Here is a 24,388-nt window from a genome sequence, read left to right on the forward strand (position 1 = left end):
GTTCTGACAGATACAAGGAATCAGTCTTTCTCTTTGGATGAATCTGAGGCCCCACAGGAGTCTCTGCAGCATTGGGCAGAGGTTGCACAAACTAGGAGTTCCAGAAGATTGTGGTTCTGGCCTCTGACCAGATATGACTGATCAAGAGAATGGTGGTACCCTATGACATTGGGTCCTCCTTTGCCAATTGATCCATCCTACTGGCTATATTGGGGAGCATTGGAGTCCTACCCTAGACACCCAGGATCAGCGTAGAAGTCCTATTTGCTATCGCTCAGACACCCAGAACTGGTCCCATTGGAATATTCGGAAGGGGAAGGTGAGCCAGATCCACAGAGTCCAATGGTACTGGGAGCAATCTCATCGTCTTCACTGGATGAAGCAGTTACTCCATCCACTCCATCTCCAGCAGACCACTTGAAACAGTATCAAGAGCTCATGCAGAGCTACAGATTCAGCTTGAGGAAGTCCAGGAGCCTCAGCATCGTTTACAAGACATTCTGCAGCTTTCTGGTCCCAGTTGAGTGGCCCTCCCCAACGAGGCCATCATGGACCGGCAGAGATGGTTTGGCACACTCCTGCTTCTTGTGGCCCTACCACTCAGAGGGCCGAGAAGCGTTACTTTGTTCCATCCAAGGGGGGAGAGGTGTTTTTTTTTCCTTCACCCACAGCCGAACTCTTTAGTAGTGCAGGAGGCTGCAGAGCAGTCCAAGCAACAGCACCCAAAGGCTACTCCCTCTGATAAGGGACACAAGCCACTCAGCTTTCTAGGGAGAAAGGTCTTCTCTTCCATTTCTCTCTGGTTCAGGATCTCAAATTATTAGGCCATCTTGGTCAAATATGATATTACTACAGTAGAACCTCAGAGTTACGAACACCTCGGGAATGGAAGTTGTCCGTAACTTTGAAATGTTTGTAATTCTGAACAAAGCGCACTTCAGGCTCCAGATCCAGCAGCTGACACTCCAGCCCAGGATTCAGCAGCAGCTGAGCAATCTAGTCAGCCCCGGTATGAGTTTGCAAGCTTGTCTCACTCCTCGCTCTATGTGTGTGTGCGCGTGTGTGTGCGCGTGCGTGCGCGCGCCTGCCCGCCCGCCCCTCGGATGGGGTTGGGGAGGTAGGGTTGGATCAGGCAGCCCAGATGTGCTTACCTTTTAAGATGCAATACAGGCACGGTACAGTACTTGCTTTTTTTTTTTTTTTAATCTCTGCTGCTGCCTGATCGGTTACTTCCAGTTTCACATAGTGTCTGGTTGACCGGTCAGTCTGTAACTCTGGTGTTTATATCTTTGAGGTTCTGCTGTAATTATAATAAGTTTTGGAATTTAAGGGCAAGCTCCCAAGGAGGCCCACTTCTAGGTTTTAGTGGATGAGGGCAGATTGGTGGCCAAAACTTCCCACCAAGTCACAGTGGATGTGACAGATACTGCTTCTAGGGGGATGGCTATGGTTGGTGTTATGAGGAGAAACTTGTGGTTACAATTCTCAGGTTTCCCTAGAGAGGTGCAGAGTGCCATATAAGATCTGCTCTTCAAGACTATCAACCTATTCTGTGAGAAGATGGAAGAATCTCTCCACTCCCTCAAAGACTCCAGACAACACTTTGCTCGCTGGGCATTTACACCTCTTCCCTAAGAGAAAACACAACAGACGGGTATAGGGCAAGATCAACTCCTCAGCCATTTTACCACCAACATCCTCAGGAGCCACCATTCAGGAGACAGAGGGTTTATAGACCCAGGCACACAGCCTTGGCAACATCCACCATGACTTCATATTGTAACCCCAAGTGAAGAGTGTCTTTTGATGGGACTGTCAAGACCTGCATCCCTTTCTTGATGCTGCTTCATTCCCCTTCTCTATTATTTGGAGGCTACTTTACCCAATTTGCCAAAAACTGGAGGGCCCTAACTACAGACAAATGGGTATTAGAGATTATTCATGGTGACTATATGATAGAGTTTCTGGTACCTCCTATCCAATAATCCCCTCCCCTGTTCCTTTTCAGGGTCATTCTCATAAGAAGATTCTACAACAAGAGATTAACTCCTTTCTCCTCAGGGGAGCCATAGAAAAGGTTCCACCTCAACATCAAGGGAAGGGATTCTATTCCCCTTACTTCTTGATCCCCAAGAAGAATGGGGAATGGAGGCCAATTCTCAGTCTGAGACAGCTGAACAGGTTCATTCGAAAACTAAAATTCTACAGGATATCCTTGGCATCAATAATTTACTCATTAGAGGAGGATAATGGTTCATGGCTCTTGACACAGAATATGCATATTTTCACATAGACATTCACCCAGCCCACAGGAGGTTCCTCTTCAATCAAGAGCATTACCAATTCAAAGTCCTCCCCTTTCGTCTATAGCTACAGCACCCAGGGTCTTCATTAAGGTTTTTTCTGTAGTGGTAGCTTGGATGGGAAGAAAGGAATTTACAGTTTTCCCTTACCTCGACGACTGGCTTCTGACTGGCGGTTCGTATGAGGAAGTCCAACAGACAACCAGTGTTCTGCTCAGCCTTCTGCCTTCACTGGGCATCTGTGTCAATCACAAAAATTCTACATTGACCTCCATGACGTTCATACCTTTTATAGGGGCAAAATTGGACTTGACTACAGCAAGAGTGTATCTACCTCTCCAGAGGTTTCAGGCCATGAATGCTTTCATACATCAGTTCGTTCTCAGACCCAGGACGTCAATCAGAACTTACCTTTCCCCCTCGGCCACATGGCCTCATGCACACATGGGACACCATTTGCCAGGCTTCGCCCTTGTTGCCTACAAGCCTGGCTTCTTTCCATGTACTCAGCAGAGAAGGCCAAAATAAACAACAAGGTAACAGTTCTGCCCAAAGCTTTAGACTCTCTCGTCTGGCGAACAAAACCAGAGAAGGTTTGGGTGAGGATCCCTTTCCCTACACTGACTTCTGAGGCAACCAGGGTTGTTATTGTCTCCCGCTTGGGTTGGGGTGCACACATGAGTGATCATCTGGCAGAAGGCGTCTGAACCCTATGGGAATCCAGAATGCATATCAATTTACTTGAACTCCAGGCGTCCGTTGAACCTGCAATGTCTTCCTATCACACATCCAATCCAGACATGTCGAAATAACATTGGACAACATGACAACGATATTTTATATAAACAAACAGCGGAGTGAGATCTCTCCCCTCTGTGCATAGAGGCAGTCACCCTCTGGAACTTGTGCATCAGTCATTGCATAATCCTATCAGCAGCATACTTACCCAGGGCGCAAAACTCCCTAGCAGATTCCCTGAGTAGACATTTTTCCACAAATCACAAATGGGAGATTCACAATTTGGTTCTTGGTATCTTTGTCCAATAGGGAATGCCAGCCTGGGACTTTTTCGCCTTACAGGGGAACAGGAAATTTTCTTGATACTGCTCCAGAGCAGCTGTGGGCAAGGGTTTGATGGGAAATTGCCTACTGGTGTCATGGAAGGGTTGCGTTGGGTATGCCTTCCCTCCTATCCCATTGGTACCACATGTTCTATGGAAGATCTGCCAAGACAGAGCTTAAGTCATCCTGATTGTGCCCAACTGGCCGAAGCAGTTTTGGTTTACAGATTAGCTGAAGCTCTCAGTTCTCCTACCCGTGAACATCCTCACATTGCGGGACCTTCTAACATAGCACAAGGGCAGCTTCAAACACCCCAATCTGGGACCTCTGCGATTTGGAGCCTGGTATTTGGATGGGAATGAGAAATAGAATGCGCATGTTCTAAAAGGGTGCAATCCATCCTTAACCAAAGCAGCAAAGACTCTACAAGAAGCTGTTGCTCAGTAAAATGGAAGCATTTCTCCGCTTGGGCTCACCAACCCAACTTATCTCCAGAATCCACCGGGGTCTCTGCTATCTGAGTATCTTCTTATCCTGAAGTCTTCGCGCTCAGTTCTCTGCAAGTGCATTTAGTAGCGATCAGCTCTTTCCATCCTCCGATGGATAACTGTACAATATTCACTCATCCTGTTACAACTAGATTTCTGAAGGAGATTCTCAAATCCTGTTCACCACTGGTGAAGTTTGCACCTCAGTGGAATATCAGTTTTGTTCCGTCATTTCTCACTAACCCCCCTCCCCCCTTTGAGCCTCTAGCCACATGCTCTATGGCCCATCTGTCCTTGAAAGTGGCCTTTCTAATAACCATAATGTCAGCCAGAAGAGTCGGTGAGCTGAGAGTGCTCGTGGTGGACCAAGAAAAGGTCTCTTGGGTAGGTGATTAACTACACTGACGGGAGAGCTCTCTCCCATCGAATTAGAGCATCTTCATTAAAGCCCTACAGTGGAGCAGCTGCATTGGTGCAGCTATGCCGATGCAGCATTTTAAGCATAGACTTGCCCTTAGTCCTTGATCCTTGATCCACCGACTCTCTCTTTTGACACTGGTGCCTCCAGTAAGAATTTTATCTGCTGAGTATCCACTGGAATTTCAGATTTAATCTGCTATAAATTACCCAGCAGTTTGTCTTTTCAAAATGATATCATATTTTGATAGATTACTCACAGGATATTTATCTGGCAAAATGATCCTTTAGGTAATTTGCTTAGTATTTCCTTTATGTCCAAATCTTCAGGACACTGAGCAGCAGCATCTGGCTCAAATATTTATGTTAAACTTTCAGTATCCAGGCCTGCATGAGCCCAATATGTTACATTAGTGATTACATCCCTTCTCCCCACTTCAACCATGTACAGATTGTCTGAACTGTTGTTTCTGATGAAGTTCAAAGGAGCTTCCACTTTTGCCATGCCAACATGAGACAGTACCTATGCAATATGTTAATGAGGCTAGGTGCTGGTGCCTCATTAACTGCAGGGGAACTTCAGCAGTGGTGTTTGACTAGGGCAGGGAGTTGAGGGTGGGGTGCAGGAGAGGTTCAGGCTCCAGCCCGGCGCCACTTATCTAAAGCGGCTCTGGGGTGGCAGCGGCGCGCACTGGGGCCAGGGCAGGCTCCCTGCATGCCTGCCCTGTCCTCAGCCCCACGCCGCTCCAGGAAGTGCTGCGGCCTGGGGACGGGTGGAGGGCTCTGTGTGCGCTGCCCTTGCGGCGCCTCCAGGTACCTCCCCCGAAGCTCCCATTGGTTGCGGTTCCCCGTTCCCGGCCAATGGGAGCTGCGGGGGGGCGGGGCCTGGAGGCAAGGACAACACACGGACCCTTCTGCCCCCCGACCCGGGGACCGCAGGGAAGTGGTGCTGGCCGCTTTTGAGAGCAGTGCGGGACCCACGGTGCCAAGGGGGGCAACCCCGCGGGCTGGATCCAAAGCCCTGATGGGCCGGATCCAGCCTGTGGGCCGTAGTTTGCTCACCACTGAGCTATCACATTCTCTTCTCTGGGATTGCTTGTCTGCTCATACCATTCATTGTATGCAGGGTTGTTTTAGCCCAGTCGGTCCCAGGGTATTTATTAGAGAGACAAGGTAGGTGAGGTAATATCTTTTATTGGACCAACTTCTGTGTGAGAGAGAATCAAGCTTTCAAGCTGTGTGAGCAGAAAGCTTATCTCTCTCAGCAACAGAAGGTGAGTCTAATAAAAGATTATCTCACTTCCCCACCCCAATACCATTAGCAGTTACTTTGCCCCTCTCCTGGGTAGGTTGCTTTAATATGTTAATTTTGGCTTTCACACCTTTGATTTAATCAATATTCGCCTAAAGTTCCTTTTTCTGATTTGTAAATGGGTCACGTTTGGAGACTCCCTTTTCCCCTAGGAGGAGATGCTACTTTGTGACTGGTTTTCTGTATAGGGTGATTGCACAGAATTACATGCTACTGCCCTAGCACATGCTCCTGTGCTATTTCTCTACCTCATCAGTGGTTTCTCTGCCTTACAGCAGTGTGCAGCTTCTCAAACAAGGTCTCATCTGCAGCCTGATTATCTTTTAAATAAAGTTGCATCACAGTCCAAATGTTGCCATTCTGCAATCCTGTCAGGACTGAATAGAGAAACTTGTGTTGTATAAGAATAGGGTGATATCTTAGGTCAGAGTCAGATTCTTGTGAAGCAAACTATATTTCCTGTCTCAAATCAAGAGCTCGGACTAGGAAATCCTGAGGTGTCTCTTCGGGCTCTTGTGCTGTTCTTGAGAGCTGCAGGTAAAGTTCAGTTGCATCTTTTTCCTGGTAATAGGATCTTAAGATACACCTCTGTTTTGGCAGGCTCAGATTAGCTGAGGCTCAGTCCTGGGCAAACTGCCCTGATCACAGCTTCTGTGATCTCTGCCTCAGCGTACCCCCTTTTGAATCCCACTTTCAATGTAATAGACCAGACTAGTTAGGCTTAATATGCCCTTTTGGTGGGAGTTCCCACTCTGTCCTGTTGTTTTAAAATCTTTCTTTAAAATTGGGTCTGTTTTCTGAGTTGAGGGTGACAGATTTTCTATAGAGGTTTGGCTTTTAATTTTTCACACAGCTTGAAATACAGTTTCAGAAAATATCTTCATTTTTCAGCATACTGGTTCTGAGCTCCCTCTACTTCAGATGTTCCAGTTTGCTTCTTTGCTTACAGCAATGAGATATAAAAGCTTATCTTTTAATCTCAGCAGTCTATACAATCCTTGATCTTTCAACTCTTCCCACTCATTTAAGTAGCTTCTTCTATATTTGATTAAAACAAAATTAGGGTGATCGTATTTCCCAAAGTGAAAATGGGACATGGTTTGGGGCTAGCCTGAGTCCTTCCTCCCACCCCCTGCATCAGGCTGTCCCGAGCCCCCCTCCCTGCATAGGGCCTGCCCAAGCCGCTCGCCCGAGCCCCCTCCCTTTGTGGGGCTCGCCAGAGCCGCTCGCCAGAGCCATTCGCCCGAACCCCCCTCCCCGCACGGGGCTGACATCAGCGTTGCTGCTTGCCTGAGCCCTGCGCGAGGCTGGGGCTGGTGTCGCTGCTCGCCCGAGCCCTGGTTGTCCCCCTGCCCAGGGCTGGTATCACTGCTTGCCCTCTTGCACGTTCCTCTGCACCCCACTTTTTTGACAAAAGTGGGCATTTGTCCCATTTGCTCTTGCCAACTGATCAAGTTGGCAACAGCAAATGGGACAAATGCCCACTTTTGCAAAAAAATCGGGACGGTCAGGACAGGGCTTAAAAAAGGAACTGTGCTTGCCAAAATGGGATGTATGGTCACCCTAAGCAAAATGTTTTTTTGCTGCATTTTCACAGTAACTTGTCCCAGAAATGCTCAAAGAGTCACAGACTTCTCTTAAATGCTCATCCTTTGGCTGGTATAAAAGTCTGTCTACCTCCCTGTGAAGGTCCTGTAACTCTTTCCCAGCCATAATGCTTGCAAACAATTAAATCTTCCCTGGCAGCTTTTCCTGGAATAGTCTACAGCAGCTTCAGGTAGGGTCATCTCTCAAAGAGGTCAGATCACTGCATTCAGCTTCTCCTGTCTGTGCTTGTTAAGTGTTACATTCCCATAACAGAGGCCAGTTCCAAACTGGAGTTTAATAAAACTTTGCTGCTGCAACCAGTGCTATCGCCTTTGACACCTTCAGCAGATCTTCAGCCCTTAATGGGAGAAGGACAATGCACAGGTAAATCTAACTCTGACATTTCTGTGTGAGTGCCATACCTCTACATCCAACAGTGATGGAGACGTATGTTATGTGGGCCTTCCCAGAAGATCTGAGCACATGTTCTTTGTAGCACTCTAAACTCCTGCTAGCCTGGGAAGACTAAGACTAATTGACACTGTGCTCTCATATTTGGCGAATGGTTCTTAAAATCCAAAAATACTGTGTTCATTTAAATTTTAATAAACAAAAATAAAGCCATTAGATCATCAGAACATGTTTTTAATATTAAGGTGTGCAATGCATTTTATCTAATCTCTGATTTTATACACTGCCTGTCACCATGGCATCTGAGCTCTTCTCACTGCTCAAAAAACGTTAGGCCTGATCTTTCAGAAATGCTGATCATTTGCAGCTCCTGCTGACATCAGCTAGAGTTGTGGCTAATCAGCACCTCGGAAAATAAGCCCCCTAACGTCTAAGCTTCAACCAAATTGATGTTGGCCTTTTAACTGTTGTACATTTAAATGTACTTATGTGTTTCCATAGGTGAAGACTCTTGGAGAGAGGGTGGTTCTGTATGTTCTGAATCGAATTATTTATCGCAAACAAGAAATAGAGCGAAATGAGATCCCCTTCCTCTGTCACAGCAGCAATGACTATGCTAAGATTCTGTGGAAAAAAGGAGAAGCCATTGGGTTCTATTCTGTTAAACCTGCAGGTAAAAACATTTAAGTATTTTTTTAATAAAGCAATGGAAAACCAAACTCTTTTATCAGAACTTTTAAGCTGCACTAATGTGTGTGATTGATACATGAACCTTTTCTTGAATTCTTAGAGCAGACAAGGTTTTGGGTAAAATTTTCAAAAGTGACTTTAGGCTCTGAAATCACTTACGCTTTATTTATTTTTTTTAATTTTGCCCATAGTCTTTTTAGTAGCCATTATGCCCAGGACTCCAGGTTTCAAAATTTTTGATTCCTGTACACACTCCTTCTCAGTCAGCAATTACCGTCAACATTGCCTTTACTGTCACAGCGAAACCCATATCGTGGCAAGGTGCAGTATCTGCTGTTTGTTCCTCAGTTGTACCCAAGAAGGGTGGGAACTTCGTCTTAAGAAGTACCTAATGGAAAAGGCCTTGAGGCTGCAGTCATACCTAGGCCAGGAGGACCTCTCCCTACTTCAGCTTGACTCAATAAGGTGTGTGTCTCATGCCACGGGGTCCGACTCAGGAGTGAGGGAGTCTACCCCCACAGATCTCTTGGTGGGGTCTTGTCAGGAGGACAGGGAGCGTTTTTATAAATATAAGAGTAAATCCTCCTCCAAATCCACTTAGAAGAAGTCGAATAGAGCCCTGCCTAAATTGAGCAAGTCTTCTAGCTCAATCCAAGAGAATTTAGAACGTCCTAAGTTTCAGGGGCATGACAAGAAAGCCCACAAATCTAGGGCTCTGTCCGTACCAGACCACAATTTGGCGACAATAGTGTCTACAGTACCATCCATTGTCAGTTGGTCTGGAAGCGTGGCTTCAAACAGTGTGCTCACCAAATCAGCCATGAACACACTAGTAACTATTCCCACCAAATTAATAATATTTCTGTTATGGTGGAAGACTCCATGCCAAGAATGCATAGGCGTGCCATTCCTTTCCTCCTCACTGGACAGGATGATCATTACAGATACCTCTGTGATGGGTTCAGTCACAAAGACCCCCTTGGGACTGTCACCTGATGTGCTGAAACTACCTATGAGCCCATTTTCCCTGCCAGCTTGGGACTCCAGAACCCTGACTTGTTGAGCCAGACACTCTATTCTGCTCCAGCACAGATGCTGGGTCTGAACCACGTCCCCAAAACTGCAGGCTTTAACTGAAAACCACTCAGCAGGTACTCCTACCTTTAGCACCCAGCTCCCAATGGGACCCAAACCCCGAATGAATCCGTTTTACCCTGTATAAAGCTTATACAGGGTAAACTCATAAATTGTCCGCCCTCTATAACACTGATAGAGAGAGATGCACAGCTGTTTGCTCACCCAAGAATTACTTACTTACTCTGGGTTAATTAATAAGCAAAAGTGATTTTATTAAATATAAAAAGGTAGGATTTAAATGGTTCCAAATAATAACAGACAGAACAAAGTAAGTTACCAAGCAAAATAAAACAAAACACGCAAGTATAAGCCTAATACAGTAGGAAACTGAATACAGGTAAATCTCACCCTCAGAGATGTCCCAATAAGCTTCTTTCACAGACTAGACTCCTTCCTAGTCTGGGCCTAATCCTTTTCAGACTAACGTTGTGGCTTATGGCCTGGGTCCAGCAATCACTCACATCCCCTTAGTTATAGTCCTTTGTCCCAGTTTCTTTCAGGCCTTTTTTGGGGTGGAGAGGCCATCTCTTGAGCCAGCTGAAGACAAAATGGAGGGGTTTCCAGGGCCTTGGCAGAAACCCCTTTGTTCTTCTGTGCAAAATCACAGCAACAAGATGGAGTTTGTAGCCACCTGGGCAAGTCACGTGTCCATGAATGATTCAGTTTTTTTGCAGGCCGACGCCATTGTTTACATGTTAGTTTGAACGTTCCCAGGAAAGCTCAGATGTGGATTGGTGTCTCCCAAAGTCTATTGTCAGTTAAGTGTTTCTTCATTGGGCACTTACTGAGAATAGTCCTTTCTCAAGAAGCTGACCAAATGCTTCACTGATGCTACTTAGAATCAAATACATTGAGATACAAGTACATAGCCAATATTTATAACTTCAAATACAAAAATGATACACACATATAGACAGCATAATCATAACCAGCAAATTACAGCCTTCCCATAAGCACCTTACTTGACCTACTTTGTACAAGATTTGGCGCAATTATAGGACCTTGGTTGTTGCAATGATCTATATGGTCACAGTTCATGTCAATAACGTCACAACCTCCTTGTTAGATTAGGCAGCTCATATTGGCAACCACACAGCACAAGGCACTCGATATCTCGAGAGCCCAAATAGAAATCTCCCAAGCTGTCTGTCACCGAACCAGAAAGTGTTCAAGGTCAAGCTATAACCTCTCAAAGAATCTTGAAATATATCTCAGGCTGTATTTTGTTCTCTCTCCCTCTCACTCATGGGGTGAGGGTTCATTCCACAAGAGTACAAGTGACGTCTATGGCATCACTTCAAGAAGAACCTCTACATGATATTTGCAAAGCAGCTATGTGGCGTTCCATCAACACATTTGTGAGGCGTTATGTTTAGTACAAGACTCCTCTGCCGATAATTCTTTTGGAATGGCAGTCCTTGCTTCTGCTCTGCAATCTGTATCCTTGCACCCTCCTCCTACTTGAGTACTGTTTGCACTCACCCAAATTGGAATACATATAGGGACCAGTACTCAAAGAGGAAGTTACTTACCTTCGTAACTAGAGGTCCTTCAAGATATTTGGTCCCGATCTGTATTCCATTACCCGCCCTCCTTCCCCGCTGCTTCGAATCATCTTTTGATTCATGGCAGAGAAGAAACTGGAGAGGCAATCGGTCTGCCCCACTCCAATCTCTTTGGTTGGAGACATGAGGAGAGTGAAGGTACATGCCAGACCGACAGGCACTGCTTTCAGAATTCTCCCTCTCTGGGTGCATAGAGCACATGCGTACCTCACAGTAGAATACAGATAGGGACCACATGCCTTGAAGAACCTCCAGTTACAAAGGTAATTAGCTTCTTATATCCCCATAACTCAAGAGGCAGAAATCTTGTCCAGTACCCTTCTAATACTGAAGATGTACAGTAGTGCTGCATAAAGACACATATGTGGGTCATAGGGGATGATATTTTGTGCACAGTTTAATATATTTTGGATATGGTCAGATCAATCTGGTGAGGGTGAAATTCACCCAGATTGTGGAAGTTGCAAACATTAATGCTGTATTGTGCATATTTAGGGTCTGATCCTGCAATTCCCGTGTGCAGAACTCCAGTTGATCTCAGGGTGGCTGCAGGGTCAGGTCTCATTATTGCTGTTCCTTATTTGTGTGTATTGTGCTAGTGCCTAGGACCCCAGTCACAGACCATGACCCCATTGTGCTAGGCGCTGTACAAACACAGAACAAAATGATTGGTCCAAGGGGCTTACAATTTAAGTAGCATGTTTCTTTGTCATTAACATTGCTTTATAGATAGTTCTCTCATTTTTTCTCACTGCTTAAATATACATTATAAGTTCTCTATGATTGTTACAAAACTTGATTGCATTTTTCAACTTTTGCTGAATTAAATCTAACTTAATTGTAAATAATTTGTTGATCACACCGACAGCCCTCCTTAAAGAATAGAATATCTAATTTTGGGCCAGAGTGGCATGATCTAACATCCTAACTTTATCCTAGTCCCAGTAGAAGGTTTTTGGATTAACGTCAGGGAAATTCGTGGTGAATTGCAACTGTTGTACAGCTAAGTGCACCAGAAGGGTTTTATGCTTTCCTCTGAAGCATCTGGCCTTGTCCACAGTCAGAAACATGATATTGGGCCAGATGGGCCATTGATCTGTTCCAGTATGCCAATTCCTGTGGGGAAGGTAATTGGCAGATGGCATGTCTTTGTTCTGTTTATCAATATTGTGCCTTTGTGCACGTATCTATGAAACTGCTCAGGTCCTAATAGAGCAATTTTCAAGCTAAAAGTTAAGCCAACACAATGATCACGAAAATGACTTCTGAGTTGAAATGTTAATACTTTATTCTACTTTCTATACAACCGATTTTATTAGATTCTGAGTGATGAAGGAGTGTTTATAATAAATATTTGTTCCATATACATTGTGGCAATTAGATCATGCAACTACAATTACTTTTCATGTTATTCTACCATTTACTAATCCTGAGCTAATAAACATCCAAGACTATTTGAATATGAAATACTGTTCTACTTCATGGGTTTTTTTTCTCTTTCTGTGGCGATAGACTGAGATATAGTCCAGTGGTCAGACCACAGGACTGGGACTTACTCCTGTTTTTCTAATTTCATCTCTGATGTGGACTCACTGTATAACCTTAGACAAATAACTTAATCTCTCGTGACTGAGTTTTTCTTGCTTTGCAAATGAGAAAAGCAACTGACCTCACAAAAGTATTGTGAGGACTAATTAATTAATGTCTGTGACGAGTACTATATATGAGATTTTTATTATTATTTTACTTGGATTGTAAACTCTTTAGGGTAGGGACAATCTTTTCTTTGTGTGCACAGGGCCTAGCACCATGGAGTTCCAATCCTGCCTTGGGATCAGTATTTACCACTGTAATACAAATCCAGATAAATAACATTTATTACTCTGATACCAGTGAGTTCATGGTTACTCTTCAAGAATTTTTCAATACTAAAATTGCTATGTTGTGTCACAGTGCACCTGTTCTTAATTATAATTATGTGTAATCCATGCTATGCTATGAAAAAATCCCTTCTTACAAAATTTTGCCTTGACTTCAGCATTATTGATGTTTCATAAAAAATTGGTGGGGGGATGATGATTTGTGTTTCAGTTCTTAAATGAGAGCTGACTTCCATACTTATGGGTTTGTTTTTAAACAGTTTTTTAATCTTATGTAAAAACAATATATTTGGATTGAGCCTTTTGGCTTTTTCTTCCATCTTTTCATTTCATTCTCTTTTCCAGATTTCCTCAAGAAATAACTCAGCAGGATTCCAAAATGTGCCTTTTCCCCCACTACCTTCTCCTCTGTAGCCTTCCATTCTTTATCGTGTAGCAGTAGGCCACTATACCAGACAAGCTTTCTTACGTTGTGTTGCCTGCTGTAAAGCTGCAAAAATACAAAGTTGGCCCAACAAGCCAGTGAATGGCTGAATGTGGCTACTATGTGTACAGTACATCTATTATCATCAGGATACAGTAAAAGCCAAGCCATTATATGTTGTTGATGATCTAAAACTATGACAAATCAATGATGAAATACTGATGTATGGTTTTTCCATGATTTCAGGAAGCATATGTAGCTCCTATCTTACCCAAAGCTATCAGCTTCCAGTGCTGGACACAATGTTTGTGAGAAAGAGACATCGTGGGAAAGATTTTGGGTTAATGATGTTGGAGGATTTTGTGGATTCCTTTACTGAAGACACACTTGGTCTTCGCTACCCACTGTCATCCTTCATATATACAGGTAAACTCTGTAATTTTTTTCCTGTCTTCTCTACTCTGGCTTTCTTTAAACTTCCAAATAAATACTTCCATCTCAGTTCAACATGGAAGGAAGAGATTAAATTTCTTAAAGTTCATGACAAACTTTAAATAAATATAAAATATGCTGCTATTCAATGAACCTTAAAAAGTCAGATGGAGAATGTGCATGCTGCTTTATTTTCTTGTAATCCTTGAATTTCTGTTGGTTAGTATTATATCTTCGGCTGTCGATTAATCGCAGTTAACTCATGTGATTAACTCAAAAAAAATTAATCACGATTAATCGCAGTTTTAATCACACTGTTAAACGATAGAATACCAATTGAAATTTATTAAATATTTTGGATGTTTTTCTACATTTTCATATAGTATTCTGTGTTATAATTTAAATCAAAGTGTATATTGTTTATTACAAATATTTGCACTGTAAAAATGATAAAAGAAATAGTATTTTTCAATTTACCTCATACAAGTACTGTAGTGCAATCTCTTTGTAGTGAAAGTGCTAGTGTCAGGGTGTCCCCCTCCCCCCGCTCCTGTACCCCATCTCCACAGAGTGTGGGGGGGGGGAACACACGACACAACAGGGCTCAGGACGGAAGGAGCTTGCTGGCAGCAGCTGCAGAGTACTTAGAGTGGGGTCAGTGTACTTAAAGGAGAAATGTGTGTCTCTTGCACGCTCACACTCATGGTGTGTGTCTCTGTCTCTCGCTGCCATGCTGTCTCCTCCCTCCATTCATGCTGCTTTGTAGAGTGTGAGGCTACATTAACAACAATGTGTTAACCCTTGAGGGCTCAGCTGGGTGTCAGTTCATCATTTAGCAGTAAGGCATTCTCTGGGAAATATCCCACCCTCTGACTCCACCCTCAACCAAGCTTCACAATCATCATTGCTGTGTACAGTATTAAATTGTTTGTTTAAAACTTATACTGTGTATACGTGTGTGTGTGTGTGTGTGTGTGTGTGTGTGTGTGTGTGTGTGTGTGTATATTAGTCTTTTGTCTGGCAAAAAAAATTTCCCTGGAACCTAAGCCCCGCTATTTACATTAATTCTTATGGGGAAATTGGATTCGCTTAACAGCGTTTTGCTTAAAGTAGCATTTTTCAGGAACACAACTACAACGTTAAGCAAGGAGTTATTGTAACTATTTTGTAATACCCAGAAATGCTTCCTAGAAGACAGGGGGGAAAACCTGCAGTCCCTGCCCCCTTAATCTTACAATCTAAATTTAAGACATAGTACAATGATGGAAGGTGATAAATAAAAGGACGGGACTGAGTTCTAGATGGATGAGGATTACAGAAATGTTATCATATAGTTACTCAGGTTAGACATGTGCACATCTTAGTGGCTCAGTTCCTTTTTGTTTGTGATGTATTATAAGTATGATAAAGTAGAAGGTCAGATTATAATTGACTCAATAAAATAGTGTTTGAATAATATCTTAAGCTGAGTTACAGATGTGCATACTGTGTGGTGTGGTTTTGTTTTATTTATGTTTCTTCAGCTTGTAAGCAATATTTTGAAAAGTACCCAGGGGATCATGATCTTCTATGGGAAGTTGAAGGAGCAGGACACTGGTTCCAGAGAACACCTATTACCAGTGTATTGCAGAGAGAAACACTCAAAACTACAGGTAATGATTGTTTAGAAACAGGGCCAGGAAACTATTGAAACTTGAAAAGTAAAGTTACATTGTACAGTGTCTACAATAATTTTTGTAGACAGTCCTCATTGTGAACAATCCCCACAGAAGTCATTGGAAAGACACCAGCTAACTTCATTATTTAAATTGTATCTGCACTTTTTTTCTGTTGAATTTTTCTAAGAGCAGGAGGCTCTCAAAAAGAAAACAACAGTTCCCAGACTGAGGAGTGTTTTCTGCCGTCTGCCATGGAATCTGAAACGGGAAGCGAACAAAGTACAGAGATTGAAACGCAGCTAAGGGTAGGTGTACACACTGTTTTCTGTATACATAAAAACCAAGAGATTTTACAGATTTGTATAATTTATATCTTCATATTCTTCTGGTTTCCTTAATTACTTGTTCTGTAAAATCTTTTACTGAAGAGAAAGAGATGGGTCTCCATATAGGAAGTTATATATTTTTTAATAATCCATTTTTAAACTTCTAATTAGAGAGCAAACTTCTAATTAGAGATACTGGATAAACTTTTGGGAAAAATATAGATGATTCTTAGGAAATTGATTATAAAATCCATTAATTTAATAAAAGTGTGTGCCCTCCTTGTTCAGTACTCCTGCTTTATCCCCCATTTTCCTGTGCTCCTCTCCCTCAGTAAGTCCTTTTCAGGAATCCAGCTTGAACTTCCAGTATCTCTTCAGTGTTCTCTGGGCCTGTGAGCCTGGACTATAGCCTTTCTTTTGAACCATCCAGTCCATCAAAACCCATAACTTTTTATCAGATTACCCTTGAAGACATAGTTGTGGCTTCAGTGAGAAGGCCAGAAACATACTTATTGTGAAATTTTGTTGTAGTTGAACTAAATTGACATGGGTGTCAGGAGCTATGAAAGACGCATGCTTTTGTTACACTTGGGTTAATGTTACCTTTTTCAGCGAAGCAGCACTGGCTTGTTGCTTAGACATTACAAATTCACCTAGTGTTAATAGAATATTAGGATGCATCTTGTACTATCGTTTTTTTCAACCAGTGCTCTCTTTGTATGCTATAGGATAGGGTATGAGATAGCCTTAGTGGTGTCTAGTAACTTGCACTGGTAGATTGTTATAGGTTTGGGGGAGGAGGGTATTTCAATTGCTTTCCTCCCCCACCCTGCAGTCTTGGGATGTGTGAATATCCAGACTATGACACTTAGGCCTGGTCTACACTAAGAGTTTAGGTCGAATTTAGCAGCGTTAAATCGAATTAAGCCTGGATACGTCCACACGTCGAAGCCCTTTTTTTTTTTTACTTAAAGGGCCCTTTAAAACGGTTTCTTTACTCCACCTCCGAGGGGATTAGCGCTGAAATCGGCATTTGCGGGTCGGATTTGGGGTAGTGTGGACGGAATTCGACGTTATTGGCCTCCGGGAGCTATCCCACAGTGCTTCATTATGACCGCTCTGGACAGCACTCTCAACTCAGATGCACTGACAAGGTAGACAGGAAAAGCCCCGCGAACTTTTGAATTTCATTTCCTGTTTGCCCAGCGTGGAGAGCACAGGTGACCACGCAGAGCTCATCAGCACAGGTAACCATGATGGAGTCCCAGGATCGCAAAAGAGCTCCAGCATGGACCGAACGGGAGGTACGGGATCTGCTCGCCATATGGGGAGACGAATCAGTGCTAGCTGAACTCCGTAGCAGTAAACGAAATGGCAAAATATTAGAAAAAGTCTCAAAGGCCATGAAGGACAGAGGCCATAACAGGGACGCACAGCAGTGCCGCGTGAAAATTAAGGAGCTAAGGCAAGCCTACCACAAAGCCAGAGAGGCAAACAGAAGGTCCGGGGCAGAGCCGCAAACATGCCGCTTCTACACGGAGCTGCATGCCATGCTAGGGGGTGCAGCCACCACTACCCCAACTGTGTGCTTTGACTCCATCAATGGAGAATCACGCAACAGGGAAGCGGGTTCGGGGTACGAGGAAGATAGCTCACAGCAAGGAAGCGGAGAAACCGGTTTCCCCAACAGCCAGGATATGTTTATCACTCTGGACCTGGAACCAGTAACCCCCGAACTCACCCAAGGCGTGCTCCCAGACCCTGAGAGCACACAAGGGACCTCTGGTGAGTGTACCTTTGTAAATATTACACATGGTTTAAAAGCAAGCGTGTTTAGTGATTAATGATTAATTTGTCCTGGCAATTGCGGCCAGTACAGCTACTGGAAAAGTCTGTTAACGTATATGGGGATGGAGCGGAAATCCTCCAGGGACATCTCCAGAAAGCTCTCCTTCATGTACTCCCAAAGCCTTTGCAAAAGGTTTCTGGGGAGGGCTGCCTTATCCCGTCCGCCATGGTAGGACACTTTACCATGCCAGGCCAGTAGCACGTAGTCTGGAATCATTGCATAACAAAGCATGGCAGCGTATGGTCCCGGTGTTTGCTGGCATGCAGACAACATCCATTCCTTATCTTTCTTTGTTATCCTCAGGAGAGTGATATCATTCACGGTCACCTGGTTGAAATGGGGTGATTTTATTAAGGGGACATTCAGAGGTGCCCGTTCCTGCTCGGCTGAACAGAAATGTTCCCCGCTGTTAGCCACGCGGTGGGGGGGAGGGGGGAAGTGATCATCCCAGAGAATTGGGTGTGTGTGTGGGGGGGGGGGGAAGTTGGGTTTGTGCTGCATGTTAACCCGGAAACCGCAGCCCCTCCTTTTACATTGCAAACCCATTTTAAATGGCCAACCCAACGGGTGCTTGGTATGGGAAATGAGGGCGCTGCTGTTTGAAACCATTCCCACATGTTATGAAGGTTAAAAAAGCCAAAAGACTGTGGCTTACCATGGCTGCCTGCAAGCTGAATTCTGTTGCCTGGCACTGCGTGAGTGATCTCTCACACCAAACCGGCAGGCCCTCAATATAAAAGGAAAAATACGACCTTGTAACGAAAGCACGTGCTGTGTAATGTGAACAGCAAAATTTAACGTGAAAGAGTGTACCCATTGTTCTCTAAAATGTGTCTCTTTTTTAATCACCTCTCCCTTCTCCTCCACCAGCTGCAAATGTTTCTCCTTCGCAGAGGCTAGTGAAGATTAGAAGGAGAAAACTGCGGACTCAGGATGATATGTTCTCGGAGCTCCAGATGTCCTCCCACGCTGACAGAGCACAGCAGAATGCATGGAGGCAGTCAATGTCAGAGTGCAGAAAAGCACAATATGAACGAGAGGAGAGGTGGCGGGCTGAATCGCGGGCTAAAGAGAGCAAGTGGCGGGCTGAAGAGGATAGGTGGCGTCAGATTGCTGACAGAAGGCAAGAGTCGATGCTCCGGCTACTGGAGCATCAAACTGATATGCTCTAGCGTATGGTTGAGCTGCAGGAAAGGCAGCAGGAGCAGATACCGCCGCTACAGCCCCTGTGTAACCAACAGCACTCCTCCCCAGGTTCCATAGCCTCCTCACCCAGACGCCCAAGAACGCAGTAGGGGGGCCTCCGGCCACCCAGCCACTCCACCCCAGATGATTGCCCAAGCATCAGAAGGCTGGCCTTCAATAAGAGTTAAAGTGTTAAAGTTTTAAACTGCAGTGTGTCCTTGTCCTTCACTCCTCCCCCACCCCTCCCGGGCTACCTTTGCAGTTGTGTGATGAATTAATAAAGAATGCATGAATGTGAAGTAACAATGACTTTATTGCCTCTGCAAGCGGTGCTCGAAGGGGGGAGGGGAGGGTGGTTAGCTTACAGGGAAGTACAGTGAACCGGGGGGGGGAGGGGGAAGGGTTCATCAAGGAGAAACAAACAGAAGTTTCACACTGTAGCCTGGCCAGTCACAAAACTGGTTTTCAAAGCTTCTCTGATGCGCACCGCGCCCTGCTGTACTCTTCTAACCGCCCTGGTGTCTGGCTGCGCGTAATCAGAGGCCAGGCGATTTCCCTCAAACTCCCAACCCGCCATAAATGTCTCCCCCTTACTCTCACAGATATTGTGGAGCGCACAGCAAGCAGCAATAACAATTGGAATATTGGCTTCGCTGAGGTCTATCCGAGTCAGTAAACTGCGCCAGCGCGCTTTTAAACGTCCAAATGCACATTCTACCACCATTCGGCACTTGCTTAGCCTATAGTTGAACAGGTCCTGACTACTGTCCAGGCTGCCTGTGTACGGCTTCATGAGCCATGGCATTAAGGGGTAGGCTGGGTCCCCAAGGATAACGATAGGCATTTCAACATCCTCAACGGTTATTTTCTGGTCCGGGAAGAAAGTCCCTTCCTCCAGCTTTTGAAACAGACCAGAGTTCCTGAAGATGCGAGCATCATGTACCTTTCCTGGCCATCCCACGTTGATGTTAGTGAAACGTCCCTTGTGATCCACCAGGGCTTGCAGCAGCATTGAAAAGTACCCCTTGCGGTTTATGTACTCGGTGGCTTGGTGCTCCGGTGACAAGATAGGCATATAGGTTCCGTCTATCGCCCCACCACGGTTTGGGAATCCCATTGCAGCAAAGCCATCCACTATGACCTGCACGTTTCCCAGAGTCACTACCCTTGATACCAGCAGCTCTTTGATTGCATTGGCTACTTGGATCACAGCAGCCCCCACAGTAGATTTGCCCACTCCAAATTGATTCCCGACTGACCGGTAGCTGTCTGGCGTTGCAAGATTCCACAGGGCTATCGCCACTCGCTTCTCAACTGTGAGTGCTGCTCTCATCCTGGTAATCTGGTGCTTCAGGGCAGGGGAAAGCAAGTCACAAAGTTCCATGAAAGTGCCCTTACGCATGCGAAAGTTTCGCAGCCACTGGAAATCGTCCCACACCTGCAACACGATGCGGTCCCACCAGTCTGTGCTTGTTTCCCGGGCCCAGAATCGGCGTTCCACGGCATGAATCTGCCCCAGTAACACCATGATTTGCACATTGCTGGGGCCTGTACTTTGTGAGAGGTCTATGTCCATGTCAATTTCCTCATCACTCTCGTCGCCGCGCTGCAATCGTCTCCTCGCCTGGTTTTGCTTTGGCATGTTCTGCCTCTGCCTATACTCCAGGACAATGCTCGTGGTGTTCATAGTGCTCATAATTGACGCGGTGATCTGAGCGGGCTCCATGATCCCAATGCTATGGCTTCTGGTCTGAAAAAAGGCGCGAAACTATTGTCTGACGGAGGGAGGGAGGGACGAGTGACGACATGGCTTACAGGGAATTAAAATCAACAAAGGTGGTTGTGCATCAGGGAGAAACACAAACAACTGTCACACAGAATGGCCCCCCCCAAAGATTGAACGCAAAACCCTGGGTTTAGCAGGCCATTGATTTCACGCAGGGAGGGGGAAGCAAATGAATACAGAACAAATCTGGTCCATCTATTTTTTTACATCTTAAACTGGCAGCAGACGGTGCAGCATGACTGATAGCCATCGGCATCTTCTGGGTGCTTGGCAGAAGATGCTGTATTACGACTGCTAGTCATCATCGTCAAGACGGTTCAATAGGACCGCCGGCAGGACTGAGTCTCCAGGAGACAAAACATGTCTGCCCAGGTGCCTCTGACTGAACTCACTGAGGAGTACGACGACGACGGATACCAGTCATAATACACCATCCACTGCCAAAAGGCAATTAGCTGCTGCTGTACAGCAATGCAGTACCACATCTGCCAGCACCCAGATAGCCGATGACGGCTATCAGTCATACTGCACCGTCTACTGCCAAAAGGCAATTAGCTGCTGCTGTGTAGCAATGCAGTACCACGTCTGCCGGCACCCAGAGGACATATGGTGACGGTGAGGTGAGCTGAGCTGAGCGGGCTCCATGCTTGCCGTGGTATGTTGTCTGCACAGGCAACCCAGGTAAAAAGGCGCGAATCGATTGTCTGCCGTTGCTCTGACGGAGGGGGAGGGGCCTGACGACATGTACCCAGAACCCCCTGCAACACAGTTTTTGCATCATCAAGCATTGGGATCTCAACCCAGAATTCCAATGGGCGGCGGAGACTGCGGGAACTGTGGGATAGCTACCCACAGTGCAACGCTCCGGAAGTCGACGCTAGCCTTGGTACTGTGGACGCGGTCCGCCGACTTAATGCACTTAGAGCATTTTATGTGGGGACACACACAATCGACTGTATAAAACCGATTTCTATAAAGCCGGCTTCTATAAATTCGACCTAATTTTGTAGTGTAGACATACCCTTAGAAGCACTGTAGACACACATAGTGCAAAGGCTGCATTTCTCTGGCATCAGATGGAAGCATCAAATGCATCTGTCTAAGAAGATAGTGTCCATGAAAGTGTATAATCGCATTGTAGATGAACATGATGTAAAGTGTACAGCCTGCATTCAGGTTTATTCAGTTCCCCTGCAGAAGGAATGTGAGTTTCTTTGTGCATATTTGAAACCTCAGCCAAATTTCACCCGCATATGGATATGCAATTGAATATTTTTGTTTGTTGACTATTATGCAGTTGTTAAGAGATGGAAAATTCTACAAGATAAAGCTGCTTGCATACAGTGAATACTGATGAATGTTAATGAGGTATTAGTTTGCATTGTACAAGCCAGTCAGAATGCACTTGGGAGTAAACTTTAATTATGCAAGACTGGTGCCTTAGGCACAAAACCTAGCTACTGAAATCTAAACTTTGTATTCAAAGTAAAATGTAAGTGTCTAGCATGGTTGAGAAGGTTACCTCCCAAAGGTAAACTGAATGCAAACAGATATATAATGTTTTCTTCTTGAGTTTGTAAACAAGCCTGAAACAATAACTCTGAGAGCTGTCATTCATAACAGTAAGTTTCTAACTCTGAAACTTGATTATGATTATTTAAATGTCATCTCTACTGGTAATCATTTTAGCAGAAACAACTGATTAATGCACTTATATAAGGTTGTTGGCTATAGTCACGTATTATGGGGGAAGGAGCAGTGGGCCATTTAATTGCTGTTAAGGCTTGCTGTGGTGGTGAATTAAGAATTCAAGCCCTACCAAAAAAGTCAAGTCACTTGTGCCCCTGTCCAAAAGTTGGAGGGGAAAAAAGAAATGCATCCAATGTCAAAAGCCTAAAATACTTTCTGGAGGCCAGAATCCCAAATCCCAGAATCCCTTCTAAAATACTAGAACTGGCTTTCTCCCTGATGACTGCATTATCAGTACAAAATTCTGAAGGCTTAAGAGTAGTGTAAAATATTAATGTGGAAAACGATTCCCACATGTACCTGTGTATTACGTTATTTTTGTCTATAAAAACACAAGGAATACTGAAGTGATTGTAACACTAATATATAATTAAACAAATCCCTCTATTTAAATTTAATTGACGTTATCTCAATATCAATGTATTACAGAACTCATTGCAACCCACTGGGTCTTGCAGCAGAGGTCTTTGGGGTTGGGTTGGAATTGCAGCAGAGCAGGTGGACATGGCCTCTTTTTAGTGCTAGTTTACCTAAAGTAGCTAATCTAGGGCAATTAATCATAGGTCTGTTTTTAAAACAAGAAGCTTATACTCTGAGAAATTATTGTAAAAATAGATTTGTGGGGTTGGATGCTTGTCTCTCAATGACTGCAGATCTAGTTTGGTCATGAATAAAAAGACGACTCATCTACCCGCTGGCTCTGCAGCCTACACCTAGAATCTAAGGCTGAAGCTCTGTTTTACTCAGCTTGCCACATCATCACCAGTAATAAAGATTTATTAATTTGGTTGATTTTTTTCTTTTAATAATCCCAAACTAGATGTTTTGGGATAGTAAGAATGTGTATTAGTCACTAAGAGAGTAGATCTGATTCTAAATTCACCCAGTGAGCCGATCTCTTTATTGAGAAGATACCATTTTTCCACTTACTCCTTCATCTGAATGTAGTCAGTCTCCCAAAGAGCGACTTTGAATTAATATTCCAGAATGTAACTGGGGGTTAGGAGATGAAGGCATTTCAGTCAGGAGAATAGAATCTCCAGTGGTTCAGACTTTTAAAGTACAGTATGTTTTTCTGCTTTAGGTTGATTCTCAAAAAGGCAAAGACATCTTAGATGCCCAGGCAAGCACTTCTGAAGGTAAAAATAATGTTGAACATCAATATTATGGTTCTTAAATTTTAGTAGGGTAATGGCCCATTTTCACCATTACTTTTAACTTCTCTGTGCCTTGATTTAGTCATCTGCAAAATAGATAAAATTCTAATGCCTCTTTTAGAAGTGTTTTGAGGCCTAAATGATGTTTGTAAAGTACTTTAAGATCCTTGGATGAATGCTAGTATTGTAAATTTATTTTGGTCTGTTTTAAAAAAATCCCATAATGAAATGCTTTTTCACTTAGGCCCTGCATATGCCTACTTTTATGAAAAATACTAAAGTTATTCTCTTACAATCTGCAGATCCATTAGGTATGTGTATTCTTTCATTTACATTCATTTTTTGTATCTTTAAGAGCTTGATGTTACGCCAGTTTCCACTCGAACACGAAGCAGTCATTTAAAACGTCCCAGGATAGGAAAGAGGAGCCAGGAATCTGAAACTGAAACTCCTTCAGGAGAGGATGAAAACCTTCTTTGGATATCAGGAAGCAGGTATTGTGTCACTTTTCATTTTGCAGTTTCAGTGGTGTCAGAGCTGTGGTGTACCTACTCATGTGGTACATGCTATTTCCTATCCCATTAGAAAGCAAAATTGATATACCCTCCCTTCCCCTGCTTTAGTCTGATTTGCTGATTACTTTAAAAACAAAACTCTAGGGGGGGAAAAGCAAGCTGCCGACTCTGAAGTGATCACACTAAAGCAATGGTTTGTGTTTCCATATAAACTCGGCAGATTTTGGGAACGACATTAACAACACTGTGGTGACTAGTTGCACATTCAGCAATTTTTATGGTACTGAAATCTTGAAGAATCAAAGTTTAAATATACATCACTGTGAGAATGTTCTCAGGGGTGTGTGTGTGTGTGTGTGGTATTTGTTAAATGGGAACATATAGAGCTTTTTGCATTCTGACTTCTATCTTGTATGGTACAAAAACTCTTGAAAGGCCACTGAAACCCTGAAACA

The 24,388-nt window shown here is 44.2% G+C and overlaps 1 protein-coding gene across 2 annotated transcripts in view; it reads left to right on the plus strand.

The window, feature by feature from the left end:
• Nucleotides 1–24,388, plus strand: part of FAM169A (family with sequence similarity 169 member A) — a 39,273-nt gene that overhangs the window by 7,423 nt on the left and 7,462 nt on the right. For both annotated transcript variants that reach the window (XM_029910939.1, XM_029910940.1), the window contains exons 4-9: nucleotides 8,082–8,253; nucleotides 13,523–13,702; nucleotides 15,232–15,360; nucleotides 15,559–15,671; nucleotides 23,346–23,400; nucleotides 23,774–23,912. In XM_029910939.1, coding sequence (XP_029766799.1) covers nucleotides 8,082–8,253; nucleotides 13,523–13,702; nucleotides 15,232–15,360; nucleotides 15,559–15,671; nucleotides 23,346–23,400; nucleotides 23,774–23,912 — 788 coding nt within the window. The remainder of the gene's footprint in view (nucleotides 1–8,081; nucleotides 8,254–13,522; nucleotides 13,703–15,231; nucleotides 15,361–15,558; nucleotides 15,672–23,345; nucleotides 23,401–23,773; nucleotides 23,913–24,388) is intronic.

The sequence above is a fragment of the Terrapene carolina genome, unplaced genomic scaffold (genome assembly GCF_002925995.2).
Source record: "Terrapene carolina triunguis isolate 2854851 unplaced genomic scaffold, T_m_triunguis-2.0 Scaffold69, whole genome shotgun sequence".
Taxonomy (NCBI): Eukaryota; Metazoa; Chordata; order Testudines; family Emydidae; genus Terrapene; species Terrapene triunguis.